At 42.5% G+C, this 16,632-nt stretch overlaps 1 protein-coding gene across 16 annotated transcripts in view; it reads left to right on the forward strand.

Moving 5' to 3' along the window:
* Positions 1–16,632, forward strand: part of CASK (calcium/calmodulin dependent serine protein kinase) — a 222,212-nt gene that overhangs the window by 108,234 nt on the left and 97,346 nt on the right. For all 16 annotated transcript variants that reach the window (XM_042456319.1, XM_042456311.1, XM_042456318.1 and 13 more), the window contains exons 6-7: positions 7,075–7,177; positions 8,080–8,255. In XM_042456319.1, the coding sequence (XP_042312253.1) occupies positions 7,075–7,177; positions 8,080–8,255 (279 nt within the window). The remainder of the gene's footprint in view (positions 1–7,074; positions 7,178–8,079; positions 8,256–16,632) is intronic.

Genomic DNA, 16,632 nt, shown 5'->3' on the forward strand with positions numbered 1-16,632 from the left:
TCATCTGCGAATACATACAAATCCCACCCGTCCGTCCCCTCAGTGTCCTGCTCACATTGGCTCTCTTTCCATCGCCTGCTTGGCGGAAAAATTGCGGAACTGGGGAAAGAGTGGGAAGGCAGGGGTCTTATAATGGGTGGGCGGAGTTACCGCCAAAAAGTTTCAACATGTTGCAGAGTTAACTCTGCCCAGTGATTCCAGTAGGTTCCGAGCAGCACTGCGCAGGCGCAGTGAAACCCATTTGTATGTATTCGCAGATGACCACTCAAAGAAGTACCGTTACAGGTAAGCAACCTGTCCATATCCATCCTCATAGTGTGTTTGTTAGTTTTGGGGTGTTCTTATCTGTAATGTCCAGTTTGTGTTCATTTAGTCCTTACACAAAGACTGCCCAGTATAAACATCCCAGTCTCCAGTTGTTGTTTAAGATGTACTTGATTTTATCACTAGATAAAGAGAATGTTGCTGATGATTATTAGATTGGGTGTTTAATATTGGGTGCATCTATATTATAGAAATAATGCAGTTTGCCATGACATTAAGTGTTGTAGCTCCATCCTATGGAATCCTGGGATTTGTAGTTTTACAAGGTCTTTTGCCTTCTTTACCAAATGGTGATAGTGCCTCACAAAACTATAAACCTCAGGCTGTTAAAGTGGTATCAAACTAGTTTATTTCTACAGTGTAGATGCACCCATTGACAGATGTAATGGTGAACCAAAGGAGCACTGTGATTTCTGGCAGTTTGTTTAGTGCAGAACAGCTAGCAGTTAATAGTGGATCAGAAAATTAGAATTTGCTGCAAACTTGTAATATAACAAATAAAACATCAAATATGTTACTAAGAACCAGTATGTGTTTCTCAAAAACATGTCATGACAAACTAATCTTCTCTCATTTTTGACAGTCACAAGTTTGATAGATCAAGGGAGTGGTGTGGATGTTGGCTATCTTGATTTCATTGGGGTTTTGATAAGATCCTCAATGATATTCTTGCAGATAAGCTGGTTAAAATGTTGGTTAGATGTTACTACTTTTAGATGGATTTATAACTGATCGACTAACTGAACCCAAAGAATGCTTACCAGTAGTGGAGTCATCGGGGGGGGGGGGGGGGGGGCCTGCGGACCACACAGGGTCACAGCACAGAGGATGTATGACACCCAGTTGGTCCCTCCTTCCACTGCAGGGGTGTGTGGACCCTGCCACTTCTATTCTGCTGTGGCTCTCGAGGAATTCCTCCTCCCTGGCACTCTGGGCCCAGCGACAGGGAAGGAGGGGTGAGTATGAGCACACATGCATGCCCCCTTCCCCCTTTCCCTGTTGCTTTGGCTGGTTTGCTTCATCCAACTAAAGCACCAGGGAAAGAGGAGCATACTCATATGCCTGTCATCCCTGCATTCCCTGATGATTTGACTGTTTTGCTTGAACCAACCAAGGCACCAGGGAAAGAGGAGCGCACATGCACATGCATGTCCTTCCTCTCCTTCACAGTTGAGTCACTTGCCCGGCCATTCCCCTCCCCAGGCTTGGCACCTCTCACAGCACCACTAGGCACTGGGTGACACCAGTATTAGGGACACCACTGCTTACCAGTGGCTCCTCTTTATCCTGGAGAGACAATTAGATATCACCGGGCTCTCACTTGGGCCTGGTATTGTTCATCTTCTTTTTATATGACTTGAATAATGGAATAGAGGGCATGCTTTTCCAATTTACAGATGACACGAAAGGATTAGAATTCAAAATGATTACGACAGATTGGAGAACTTGGTCAAAACTAACAAAATGAATTTTAATTACAATAGATGAAAGGTGTATTTAGAGAGGAAGAATGGAGTGCACAGATACAGGCTGGATGACACTTGACATGCCAATAGTACATGTCAAAAGGATCTGGGATCCTAGTACAGTGGTACCTCGGGTTACGAAATTAATTCGTTCCGCGGCTAATTTCGTAACCCGAAAAACCTTCATAAGCCGAATTGCCATAGGCGCTAATGGAAAAAAATAGCTCTCTGCTGCCCTCCGGTGGCGAAATAGCGCCGAGGTTTTTTCGTAACCCGAAAAAACCTTCGTAAGCCGAAACAATAAATCCCTATGGGATTTTTTCGTATCCCGAAAAATTCGTAAGCTGGGTAATTCGTATCCCGGGGTACCACTGTAGATCATAAGCTAAATGGATGGCCCTTGTGGTCTCTTCCAACTCTATGATTCTATGAGTCAACAGTGGGGTGGCCAAAACAGTCAACACAATTGTGGGCTGCCTCAACAGGAATATAGTGTCAAGATGGAGGGAAGTACTGTTATCATTCTACTCTTTTTTGGCTAGACTTTCAATTGTGTGTCATGTTCGGAACACCACAATTCAAGAAGGATATTAACAGGCTGGAACATCCAGAGAAGGGTAGTCAAGATGCTACAAGGTCTAGAAATGAAGCCTGATAAGGAACAATTTAGGGATCTGGTTATGTTTAGCTTGGAGAAGATAAGATTGAGAGGTGAAATGAGAGCCATCCTTAAATATGTGAAAGGATGTCATGTAGAAGATGGAGTTCTCTGCTGCTCCAGAAACTAGAAAACAAATAAGCAGATTCAAATTACAGTGCGCCCGCTTTGAAGAAGCCTCAGCGAGTCCAGAAGACGTAATTACTTCTAATGGAGCTTGAGCATACACATTTTTTTTCTTTACGCAAGGGGGGGGGGTCTGGAACAGATCCCCCATGTAAAGAAAGGGCACACTGTACAAGAAAAGATATTTCTTCTAAATATGAGAAAGAACCTCTTTACTACAAGAGCTATCTGACAGTGAAAAGAGTCTCTGGTCCATAACATACTGCAGAAATAATCCAATTGAGTACACTTTTAACTGTCTTGGCTCAATGCTAGGGAATTCTGGGAACAGTAGTTTTGTGAGATATTTAGCCTTCTCTGTCAGAGAGCTCTGATGCCACAATAAACTACAGTTCCCAGGATTCCCTAGCACTGAGCCAGGGCTGTTAAAGCCATGTCAAACTGGATTATCTCTGCAGTGTGTTTTGACCTCTTTCTTTGAAGATTTTTAAACAGGTTGGGTGGCCATCTCTCAGGAGTGCTTTACTTGTTTATTCCTTCATGGCAGGTAGTTCCACTAGATGACCCTTGCAGTCCCTCTGTTATTCCATTACTCTATCACTCTATGTTAGACTTCTGTTTTTTTCAGGAGCTACTTACTGTATAATGGATTAAACACACTATAGTCCTTTTACAGAAGTTATGCAAACTTTCTAGCTGAAAAGACATGAGTCTCCAGTTTAATCAATTCTGGTTTTGTATTAGTTGCTTTTGATCTCTTGACGGTTTGCTTAGTTGACCTGGTGATAAATAGCTCTCAGGGTTTCCACTTCTTTTGGTTTCCTCTTCTTCATTGTAACTCACCTTCAGCCCCATGTTCAGAAAAAGGTGAGATATAAATTAACTAAGTAAACAAATGAATGAATGAATGAATGAATGAATTTTCTCCAGGAATAATTACATCTGTTTATTTTATCACTACAGCTGTAAAAAAGGAGTTTTAAGGGGGAAATTTTTTTTATTTATTTTTCAGATACATAAAATAACACCATGCTGTGTTAAGACTATCGATCTCAATAAACTTCATCTGGTGCGCTTTTTGTTGCTTTCTGAGCTAACCTCAAACAAACTGTTTGTTCTTTGTGATCATTCCTCCAAGGGTGTATCATTCATTTCTTTAAACATTGGCATCTCTAAAAGAATGCTATCCAAAACTTTTTATATACTGTATTAAAACAATATATATTCCAACAGCAACTCTACAGCTGGAATACCATTGCCTAGCCACCAGTCTTATCTGTTATTTTGTTTTAATTTATTTTATTTTAGTGTATCTATTCACCAAAACAATGTCATTTCGAACAGGAGTGTTTACTCTGTTAAAAATACAAACTGTTTCCAATGAGCAGCACTGCTGTGGGAAATCTGCATCATATTTGATTGGGAAAAGGTGGCAGGGAATGGAATTACCAGCAATTTGATGTTGTCTGTCAGGTTTTTGTTAAGCAGCATCAGCATTTTAACAAGTCAAAAAGGAACAAGTAAGCTAGATGAAGGCCAGACGCAAGTGCTGTAGTGCAGGGTGCATTTTTATTTTAGTTTTTGTAACCTTTAAATATGACATTCTATCCAGATGTGCTTTTTACTGCACAATTTACATAGAAATTAGGCCTATAGCATAGACCTGTTGATTATTGTCACTTGCATGATAGTAAACAAATTTCAGCTACTTAGCACTCAGTCTTCATTCTGTAAGCAAAAAGAAAGAAATGCAGAGATTTTCCAGAAAATCTTATTGCTTATTATCAAATTTATTATCAAACTGAGGAAGGTTGTAATAGAGAGCACCAGTCTTCATCAGGAAGCCTCTCATGTGGAAATACAAGTTAGACTATAAAACAGAGCAAGGATTACTCCCTAACTGTAAAAAAGTGTGTGTGTGTGTAACTGTCAGCATACTAAAGAGAAAAGCCATGAGCCCACAAAATGTTACAAATAGGTGTCAGTAAAAAAGGGCTAGTCAGCTACTAGATCCTTTAACGTCGATATACTTTATTCTTAGCTTTTTAAAAACTATATCTAATTTTTACTGTGATACTGAGAAAGCTCTATTGAAGACCCACACAGGAGATTACATTTGCAATTACTGTACCAACTGGACTATAAATTTATGCCCAAAAATTGACCCTAAAATCCTGACTCAACCTATATGGGTCAATACAATAATACTACTTAGAATGATCCTGAAAGAAGCTCTGCCCCTGATGCCCCACGCTCCCTGCCTCGGCAACTATCTCTGAAAGAGCCCCTGATGCAGGGTACATGTGTGAGAGAAATGATTAACCTTCTCAATTCAGTGTTACAACCTCGTCTCCTCATCCTCAACTAGATCTCTCCTGCCCACCAAACATCCATTTCCCTTCTCAATCCAATGTTAAATCATTCTCTCCCCATCCTCTTCCTCCTTCTCTGGCTTTCTCCTGCCCAACAAACACCCCATTTCCCTCCATTTTCTTTCCTTCTTAATCCGATGTTAAAACCTACTCTTCCATCTTCCTCCTTCCTCTCAAACCACCAAACCCCGCTTCTCTCAAGTCGCTTCCCTTTTCAATCCAGTGTTAAGACTTCTTCTCCAGCACCAGGGAAGTGGTGTTAGGTGGTGAGGAGAGGTCCAGAGAAAAGAAGAAGGGAGAGAAGTGGTGTTTTCTCCTTTAGATCCATTTGTTACATCTCCCTGAGTTTTACCCTTGACTTATTCACAGGTCATATCATAATCTATGATGATTGCCCCAAGCCCTGCCCTCAACTTATACATGAGGTCAACTTGCACACAAGTATATATGGTATATGGTGCTTGGTAAGGTAAAAAAGACCACCTGCCCTCTCAATCCCTGTCCATCTTGGCTGGCCATCCAGGGAGGTGAGGCAACTTTGAAGTTGCTACAATCCATAATCAATGCCTCCCTCAGGGAAGGTTGTTTTCCATCGAGTCTGAAATTAGTAGTGGTGAAACCCATTCTAAAGAAACATTCCCGTGATCCCCTGGACAACAACAATTATTGGCCAGTATCTCTTCTTCCCTTTTTTGGTAAGGTGATCGAGAGGGCGGTTGCAAACCAGCTCCAAGCAGTCTTGGATGACACCGATTATCTTGATCCATTTCAAACTGGCTTCAGGTTGGGATACAGAGTGGAGACTGCCCTCGTCGCCTTGGTCGATCTCCGTCTGTGCATTGACAGGGGAAGTGTGGCCCTGTTGGTGCTCTTGGACATCTCAGCGGCCTTCAATACCATAGACCATGGTATCCTTCTGGAACACCTGAGAGAGTTGGGAATTTATTTCTCTATGTCTCGGACTATTTCAGTGACCAAGGAGGGCATCTCCCCTCTGAATGACTGCCTGAAGTCTGTAATGGATTGGATGAGGGAAAATAGACTTCAGCTGAATCCAAATAAAATGGAGGTATTTGTGATAGGTAACCCCAATCCGGGTATGAAGATAAGTTCGCCAGTTCTAGATGGGGTCTCACGTCCCCTGAAAGGCTGTGTCCGCAGCTTGGAGGTGCTCCTGGATTCATTGCTTCAACTGTCTTCTCAGATTGATGCGACAGCCAGGAGTGCCTGTTATCAGCTTTGGCTGATACTCCAGTTGAGCCCTTACCTGGAGCAGCGGGACCTAGAAACGGCTGTACATGCTCTAGTAACCTCTCGTCTTGATTTCTGCAATGCGCTCTACATGGGGCAACCTTTGTGCCACGTCCGGAAGCTCCAACTGATACAAAACATGGCAGCCAAACTGGTCACTGGGAAAACCAAGTTCAACCATATTACATCTATTTTAAAATCACTACATTCGCTGCCTATTAGCTTCTGGCCACAGTACAAGGTGTTGGTTATCACCTATAAAGCCCTACATGGCCTGGGTCCAGTCTACTTGAAGGAACGCCTCCTCCCATACAATCCTTCCCGTACACTCCGATCCTCTGGGAAAAACCTTTTACAATCTAGAAAGACCAGACTGGCAGTGACCTCCCGGAGCTCCTTCTCTGTCACTGCTCCAAAATGACCTGCCGGAAGAGATTCGCCAATTATCCTCGCTCAAGGCTTTTTAAAAGGCGACAAAAACCTTTCTCTTTCAGCAGGCCTTCCCCAATTGATAATGTCCTAAACCAATTGAATCCCCCTCTTTTTATTATTTTTCTTATTTGTGGTTTGTTTTTTAATTTTGATGTATTATGTACTTTTTAACCATCTTTTACTGTTTAATTTTATAGTTGGGAGGGAGGTTTGGGTTGGGGTCTTGTGGGGCTTGTTGTTTTTATTGTTGTATATTGTATTAACTTTGCTGTTACCCTCCTCAATCCTCAAAGTGGAAGAGGTGGGATATAAATAAATATTTATTATTATTATTATTATTATTATTATTATTACAAGAAAGGCAATACTGCTTCAACATTTCATAGTGTCTTGTTTATACACTTTGTGATTTTTAATTAACTATCAGGTGCTTTTGTCTTTTCAGCCACACTGTGTGTTACTTGCCTCAAAAGAAAACTCAGCACCTGTGAAACTCGGTGGTTTTGGTGTTGCTATTCAATTAGGGGAATCAGGACTCGTTGCTGGAGGTAAGAAATAGCTGTATTTCATTTCCCTATTCAGGTTAAACTCATTTTCTTGAGTTAGATGAGTCTGTTAAGGATAAATTGAGAATGGTAAAAGCTTGACTGCAGAAAACCAAGAACAGTCTAATTGCATTTATTTATTTACTCAAGCATAGCTTCAGTGGCCACTAAAAGGTAGTGGCATTTAGAGCAAAAAATCAAAAACATTCAGAAACTAAGTACTTAGTTTTCCTGCAGTGTTAAACATAAAAAATAATCGGAAACTAAAACAATTTATTATTTTGTATTGCAACATTATATTATATTAATCATGACAATATATATCTTAGTCTGTATATAAAAGCCAATTTCCTGATTTGAGGTCTTTGCCACAGTGCAATGTTCTAACAATACTTTAAAACAGCTTGTAGAACTGGTGTGAAAGAACTGGAGGGAAGTGAAAAAAGCAAGGGTTTAAAGATAGAATGGTTCTTCCTTGTTCAGAATGGCTGAGCTTTGGTTCTCTGCCCCTAGAACCTGTCTGTTTTTGCCTGTCTATTTTGGACCACATGAACCTCCGTCCTCAGGTTAGGCACATATAGCAAGAGGCATTATATCAGCCTAGGGCTATGTTACTTGATCAGGCTGTGCAGAATGTCAAAACATGTGATAAAATGTTAGGAACTGGAATAAAGAAAATGTTCAACTTAGTTTTGCATCATATATACTATGAGATCAAATTGCATATTGCCTTGACAAAGATTCAGTTACCCAAATGGAAAGAGCTAGCAGATTCTCATTTTTGGGGTGCCTTAGTCCTCAACAGTCTATTCAAAAGCACAATTAGGCTTTTTATGCCAAACAGGTAAAGCTGTGGAGTTCCATCCTTGAAACAGATGAAAAAATGTTTTTGTATTTTCCTTTAGGGCGGGTAGGAACACCTCATTTTATGGCCCCAGAAGTAGTAAAACGAGAGCCTTATGGAAAGCCTGTGGACGTATGGGGCTGTGGAGTAATCCTTTTTATTCTGCTTAGTGGTTGTTTGCCTTTTTATGGAACAAAGGAAAGATTGTTTGAAGGCATAATCAAAGGAAAATACAAGGTAAGTGTTCGCTTTGCTCCAGAAATAAATGCTGGAAACGTTTGTAATAAAAATGCTTATTTTTTTATTTATTTTTTTTTTATTTATATACCGCTATTCCAAAGATCATAGCGGTGAACAGCAAGTAAGCTAATTAGCAAGTAAGCTAATTTGCCCCCAACAGTCTGGGTACTCATTTTAGCGACCTCGGAAGGATGCAAGCCTGAGTCGAGCTTGGGCCCTTTTTCTGGTCTTGAACTCGCAACCTTGTGGTTTTGAGTGAATGGCTGCAGTACAGGCATTTAACCACTGAGCCACCAGGGCTAAAAGTCCTTTGAATTTTTAATTTCCCAGCAGAGAGGGTCCTGTACTCCTGTAATCTGGGTTTAGCTCCTCCTATTTGCTCCTGTAGGCAGGGACAATAAACAAAAGACCGGCCCCTATATAGGGAGGAGCTAGCCCCCTTGAGCCTCAGTCTTGTTCCTGCCTATGCTCCTAGCAGGATGTTCTCTTCGAGACAGCGAAGTTTTTCCTTTCTACGAAAGCGCTTTGAGAGTTTTCTTGGCCTTCCCTTCTTCTCCTCTCTCCTGCCTTTCCCCCCCTTCCTTGGTGGTGGCTATGGCAGATGACCCTGAGAGCATGGGTGAAGGGCCATCCTTAACCCAGGCTTCCCTACCTCAGGGTCTGCCAGCTCAACAGAGGGAGCTGGCTTTAGAGGGAGACCCATTGGGATGTGTTTGCTGTTGCTCTGCAGCTTCTTTACTACAGCCTTGGAAGCATGAAGAAGACTTAAAATGGCAAGGGCTCCCAGGATTGGAGAAAGGTCTTGGCTTTGCCAGTGACTCTCCCTCTCCTCCAAAGCTGCCCCCCTTTCATGGTGGGAGCACAGGAGATTTCTGCAAACAGCATTGCAGCACATGGGAGCCGTGGGAAGAGATGGTGAGGGGTATCCCCTCCATGTCTCTGTTTCTCCACATCACCTCTGCCCAGCCTGTTTAAGGCCAGGGATCAATGAGGAAACTGGCCAGAAGTAATGGAAACTTCCCTGCTCAGCCCATTTGGGGCCAGAGTTCAGAGGACAGGCCAGCCAAAAGCCATGGCAAAGGATTTCTCTGCATCACCTCTGCCCAGCCTGAAATGGCCAAGGTCAGAGAGGCAAGCCAGCCAGAAGTCACAGGAGAATGGTGAGTACCAGGGCCCCTCTCTCTCTAGCCACCAGATCTAATGCCCTCGCTCAGGGCAGGCATTGCCATGAGGCCTCTGCCATGGCCATTGCAGGCACTATGCCTAGCATAAGGTTTGGGACTCTGCCAGGAGGGCAGATGGGGGCATTAACCCTTGGTCTCCCCCTTCCTTCCCATCTCTGGCCCCAATGGCACCCAGGACCCTAACAGGTGTGGGGGGATCCTTTTGCAGACTGGGAAACACATGGTGATGTTGCCAGGGCTCCTGCACATTCCTTTTGAATTCTTATGAGATGGTGTGTAAGGAGGCAGAAGATTCCTCCTCTGTGTTGCACAGACACATGGCTGTAAAGGAAGCTGGACTTGGCCCAGCAGGAGCTGAAGCTTCCAACTCTAAAATGGTCTTTTTTTGGCTGCCACAGAGCATCCCACAAAAAAAAAGCACAAAATGGCTTCATGTCCACCCCAGAGAGAGCATGGCCTCTAAACAGAGGCTGGAGGGCCATCTATCGGGAATGCTTTGATTGAGAGTTCCTGCATGGCAGAATGGGGTTGGACTGGATGGCCCTTGGGATCGCTTCCAACCCAAGGATTCTTTGAGAGACCACATGGATACAAATCCTCCTGTGTTCCCTCCCCAAAAATTACAACAACCATTTGTGGATATCATGGGTGGAGAGTTCCCTTCACCCCCAATTGTGTTTGGCTGCCCCAAACCGTGGCACTCTTGAGAGAAAAGCTTGAGCGCTTGGCCTCTCCTTTCCATCAGAGATTATCCTTTCTCAGGACACAGACTTAACTCAGGTAAATGTAGAGCCATGTCCCACAGCAGTCCCTCTGCCCTTCCCAGCTACCTATGCAAGTGGGAGGGAGTTGAGGACCAAGCTAGCTTCTATCATGCAGCCAGGTTACTATAAAGCCTGCCTGAAATTAAAAGGGCTAAGCTGTAAACCCCAGCTTGAAGTTGGGGCTGTTTTAAACATAAATAAAACAAAATACCCTGTGAGTATCAGGGCTACACTACAGGCCATATGCAGCTATCTACCCATGATTAGCAATGGTCTTTAGTCACTGCTAACTTAAGAGCAGTTTCCTCAGTGCTTGGAATAAGCCACTGCCCAGGCAGCCTCCCTTTATGGGGCAAATAAAGGAGGGGAGAGCCCCCACATCAACAGGTCTGGGGGCTCAGATTTACAAGAGATTCTGGTTAACCTTTCTGGTGTTCATTTTATTACTGTTAGCACATGAGGTTTGAGTTGTGCTGTTTCTGCTCACCCCCTCTCCTTTTTCCAGGCCAGAGAAGATGCCTGGAAACTAATTCTTCAAGGGAGGGGCTAGCCATAAAAGCCACATGATGACTTTTCTTGCCTCCTCATGGGCCTCCATCACTGTCTCCATTAGGTCCAGAGCCTTTTTGCCTTAGGCAGAACAGCCAAAGACATAGGATGAGCACATGGTTCTACCTCCTTTGTACAAACTGTTATCAGCCATAGCACTTCTCATCAAGAGCATAAGCTTTAACAATACAGATTCATTTAAATGCTAATAAACAGGGTGACTCAAGCAAGGAGAAGGTCTCTGGTCACTCAGCAGACCTCTAATGCTTACATGCATTGAGGATCTTTGGTAAAAACATCTCATATGAGGTGATAGATATATTGGATTAAGGTGACCAACCAAACTCCATTTTAGTGGCAAAAGGATTATGTTCCTGTTATAAAACACAGTGAACCTCAGTCAGCTAGCCTCAAAAGATGTGGCTCCCCTTGCCTTCCCTTCTTTCTTGGAGAGATGTCTGTTAAAGGGAAGAAACTAAAAAAAAAAGTTTCTTCCATGAGATGGTTCTCACTAATACAGGGGTTAAGAAAAATTCTTATCAAAAACAGACAGACTCCTCTCCATGGGGGGAGAAACTCCCCTTCCTCCATGAGTGTTTTAAAACAATATAATCAGGTTTCTCTACTAAGGGGTTGCTTCAAATCCCATTCAGACATCCTACAGAGCCCTGAGAGGTCTGCCACAAAAATCACAATTACCTCTTACCTTGTCTAGATTGTTAAATTTTAAGTAAGAATGCCTGCTGATGGGCTTGCCATTCAACTGCTGCCTGGCTTGGAAAGCCTATTGTAACAGGATCTATCATGCATATGATGAATTGGGCTCAAGGCCATGAAGGTTCATGCTGCTAATCTCTTTTCTTTAGTGGTCTCAGGGTGCTACAAGATTCCTTTGCATATTGTTGGGCATGCTTTGATTGTGATTTCCTGCATGGCAGGGGGTTGGACTTGATGGCCCTTGTGGTCTCATCCAACTCCATGATTCTATGATTTTATGGTTATAAGGTTAGCTGCTGTGTGGGTGAGTGTCTTATCCCTGATTGGGTTTTCATGGCATGGTCTGGTCCAAACAACACCATTGTTTATTACCTTTGGGGCTGGAAAAAAGGACTTCCTAGTGCCTATGCCTTGTTTTCTGCTAGCAAAAATGCTCAGATTTAATATACCATACAGCTCCATATAGAGACTTACGCCAGCCACCTATATGCCCACAGCTTGTATATATATATATATATATATATATATATATATATATTCCAAAAAACAAACAAAACAAAAATACAACACAGCAAACTATGATTTTACTATTTTATATAGGAGACTCCATTTTACTATGCGATTATATTTTATGTGCCTTGAGCTTCCATGGATTTGGTATCCATGCAAAGTCCTAAATTCAACTCCAGTACATATCGAGGGCCCACTATACTATTTTAAATTTAGGTTTGTGTTCCTTTGACAGATCCCTTTTGTGGAGAAAATTCTCTCCTCGAAATTAGATACCAGAGGGCTATCCTTGCCAAGCTCCCTGTTCCCATTTCATGACTCCTTAATCAGCAGTTCATTTAGCCGGGAGACCCCTCAGCCTTCATACAGGTTGATGATAGTCTGCTACATGGAGTTGGGGTGATTTTTGAAGTCTCTAGATAAGTTCATCCTCAAAAGAAATCAGACTTAATTCTGACCACATGCCCTGTTAACACAGTGCATCTATGCTTCTGCATGGACTCACCAATGTCTGCGAGATAAAGATTAATCCAGTGTCTTCTGTGCCTAACCATGGGATTAGTCTTATTTTACACAGGTTCACAGATGTTCCAGTAAAGAACTGCACATTGTTTTGAAATTTTAATTGGAGGCCAGACATTAACATTCCTCTTTCAGAGTGGTAAGTCTTAATTACTACAAATGAAATCACCCTAATATCACCTTCATTGCTATAACCAGTTGACAAGGTGATCAGTGATAGGCTAGAAGCTGCCATAGGTCCAGATTAGATCAGGTTCTATTCTGATTGATCACATAATCCACTGCTTAGGCAAGTTCTCATCAACTGCTTCAGATTTTCAGTGGCTGACCTGCTATAGTCCATCCAAGATGACATTAAGAAGGGACTTGACCCAACATGGTTATAAGGCAGGTGTCTGCCATCACGTCGTTTCTGCTCTATACGAGAGCAGCTAGAATGGCAGCCATCCTCACGTTAAGAGGCTGTTGAGGGGAGTTTTCCAACAGGGCCTGCCCACCAGACATCGTTTTCCATCTTGGGATGTGAACACGGTCATAAAGGCTCTGACGATTGGGCCGATCAAGTCCTTTTGGGAGGCCTTCCTCAAACACCTCTCCCTCAAGGTCATCTTCCTCACGGCCATTCCCTCCGCCAGATGGGTGTCAGAGCTTGGGCCCTGTCGGTACGTAAAGACTTGTGTATTTTTAGGCCTGTCTCAGTGTGCCTTCGTCCAGACCCTACCTTCGTGCCTAGGGTCAACTCAGCCTTTCAGGTGTCACAGGACATTCTCCTGCCTTCATTCTGCCCCACTCCTAAGAAGGACTTGGAAAAGACCTGGCACACATTGGATGTGTGCAGAGTCCTCAAAATCTACATCAAGAGGACTTCAACCTTAAGGTCATCTGAGATGTTCATTTCCTTTCGCCTGGGCTCTTTGGGGTGCAGGGTACCAGTCTCGACTCTGAGTAGATGAATCAGGTCTTGTATTCAAAAGAGCTACTGAACTCTTGATCTCACTCCACCCGAGGGGTTGATGGTGCACTCAACCAGGAGTGCATCTACCTCTGCGGCCTTGACCACTAGCGCCTCCCTGTCAGATATTTGCAGGGTGGCCACATGGAAGTCGCCTTCGACCTTCATAAGACATTACAAACTGGACGTGTCTCAGTCCGCAGAGGCGTCATTTGAAAGGAGGTTCCTCCAACAGATTGTGTCGGGGGCCACAGTCTCCTAGCAGCACCTCCCTCCCAGTTCGAGAGGGCTTTTGTAAATCCCAGATTACAGGAGGACAGGACCCTCTCTGCTGGGAAAAGGAACGTTGGGTACTTACCGTGACACGTTCATTTCCTGCAGAGAAGGGTCCTGGCATCCTGCCCACCCGGGTGCTGCCTGCGGCCTCCGACCCTGCCTGGCTCTTGGTGGACCTGCCTTGTTCTTCTTGTTGTTGCTGGATTGGTATTCTGAGTTCTTGTTTGTTCTTGGACTAGTTTTTTCTAAGGTGTTCTAGTTAACCCTTAGCTGAGGTTACAGAAGTTCAGTTCCTTGATTACCTTACTAGTCGCTTGGCTTGTTATTGACTGAGGCTCAGGGGGGCTAGCTCCTCCCTATATAGGGGCCGGTCTTTTGTTTATTGTCCCTGCCTACAGGAGCAAATAGGAGGAGCTAAACCCAGATTACAGGATGCCAGGACCCTTCTCTGCAGGAAATGAACGTGTCACGGTAAGTACCCAACATTCCTTTTTTAAAGATTTTGGAATATTTGCACATAGATAATAAGATATGTTGGAACTGAGACCCCAAGGCTGAACATGAAATTTATATTTATATTTTGTTTATACCTTATATGCATTTTATAAATAATATATTTAAAAATTTTGTGCATGAAACAAAGTTTGTGTATACTGAACCATCAGAAAGCAAAGATGTCACTATTTCAGCCACCCTTTGGACAATTTGGATTTGGAATTCTGAATAAGGATACTCAAATCTGTATACGTGGTAGGGGGAAATTGGAACTTTTTATTTGCAAACAATCTTTTCATATAAAAGCCTTTTCATTTCAAACACCCAAGGCTTTCAACCAGTGAAGATGCCAGTCTGATTTTCTGAGTTATATTTGCTTTACTGTTCCCAGCTTTTGAGTTACAAGTTTGTATACAGCTAATTGGTAAAGTTAGTTTGAGTTCAATCAGCCATAATTGACAAAGCTTTCTCAGAAGTACCATTCCTCAGCTCTGAGCTTAGATAGGTGATTAGTACTCTTCATGCTTACTAAATAGAGAGAGTCCTCACTATGAATAGATTAGTGATTAGTCTCTACACCTCCATCATTCTTAATCATCCTTTTGTGACTACATTTGCACTTTAGATTTTAGGTGTAGACTTCAAACAATCAAGGCTTTCAATAGAAGCTTTCAAAGGAATTTACCAGGAGCCCAATAGTTAAAATGCCTTTACTGCAGCCACCCACTCACAAACCACAAGTTTGTGAGTTTAGTCCCAGCCAGGGGCACAGGCTCGGCTCAACCTTGCATCCTTCTGAGACTGCTAAATGAGTACCCAGCCTGTTGGGGGCAATTAGCTTAAAGTTATAAACCACTTAGAGACTGCTTAGGCAGTATGAAGGAATACATAAATGAAGTTGCTATTGCTGCCAGCCAACCATTGGGGGTGGAAGCCTTTTAAATCCATATTAATATATTCTGGCTTTGTACAAGGTTAACCCAGTCTCCTAAAGAAGGTTGTTTTGTGTCATGTATTGTAAAGGCAGCTATTTTTAGCTTTTTACTATTTTATTCATTTGTCCATTTTGTAATTAAGATGATTTAATAGATAATGTGGTGTTAACCTTTTTAAAAAAAAAATTCAGTCACAGCCATAATAAAATAATGTTCTGTAGAGAACCTATTCCTACCTTTGGAGAAGCACTGGCAAAATGCAGTGCACCCACGTCATACACAGGGCGTCTTTTACGCAACTTTCAGCTTACACTGAAAGCCGCAGAACAGTTTATGCTGAAAGTCGCGCCACATGCACAAGCCCCATTATTTTCAGTGGGGCTCAAGCATACGCACTATTTGCTTTATGCAAGGGGTCCCCGCATAAAGCAAGGGCGCACTGTAGAATGTTTGAAATAGCCAATAAGGATCCGGTTGGAGAAAGGTGGGAGCTGGCTGGAGGAGCAGATATACAAGTAAAAGGAACTGAGCTGACAAAAGTGTGTTAAGTCTGCTGAGGCAGGAAGGCATTTTTAAAACTACCAGGAGGTGTTGTTAGGAATAAAGTTTATCTGGATGGGACCCATACTCCCAGTTCAGTGAAAAGAACATTTAAAGGACAACAGAAGTCCAATATCACATAATCCTATGTGATATTGTTAATCCGCCCCCATCAATCACTTACTGCTGTTTTCTTTAATATATTTTCAACAGAATTAACCCAATTTTAGTTAGTTTCACTGACTTTTTCAGCAGTAATAAGTACATACAGTACATTTGTGTGGTTGGAATAAGCAAATGTGGCATTGTGCTCAGGAAGCTGATCCATTGAGTAATGAGATGCTATATTTAAGGAATGTGTAGATGAGTTCTTCAGTCACAGATGTTGCAATAATTTCATTTTGTATTTAAAATAATACATGTGACTGTCACCCAGGGTAAAGCAAATTATTCTTTAGTTCGAGCCCAAACAGACAGGCCAAAATAAAGCTGCTTCATGTCACTTTGGAGATGTGCTGTTTAAATGACACATGCATCTTAAGAGACTCAAAGCTGCGCTCCAGTCCTTAGGACTGAAGCATGTCGTTGGCGCGTCTTCCAGCCTCTTAGGACACATGCATCATTTAGACAACATGCCTCCAAAGTGACCTGAAGCAGCTTTATTTTGGCCTGTCTGTTTGGGCCCAAAGTCATTTAAGTTGCTTTATGTATTTAAAGAACATTCAGAAACCTTTATATAGACAAGCAAGAAAACCACAGTATTAAGTGGCACAAAGCAAAACAAGCTTTTAAAGAAATACTAAGGAGCTACAAGTTTTTTTTTTAAAAAAAGATAATTATTCTGTATAGTTTGGGGTTTATTTTTTTAAACAAACAACAGAGCAAGTTTCTCCTCACGGTTTAAGTGAAAAATCTCTCAAGTCCAAGTAC

The sequence above is a fragment of the Sceloporus undulatus genome, chromosome 3 (genome assembly GCF_019175285.1).
Source record: "Sceloporus undulatus isolate JIND9_A2432 ecotype Alabama chromosome 3, SceUnd_v1.1, whole genome shotgun sequence".
NCBI classification, from domain to species: domain Eukaryota; kingdom Metazoa; phylum Chordata; class Lepidosauria; order Squamata; family Phrynosomatidae; genus Sceloporus; species Sceloporus undulatus.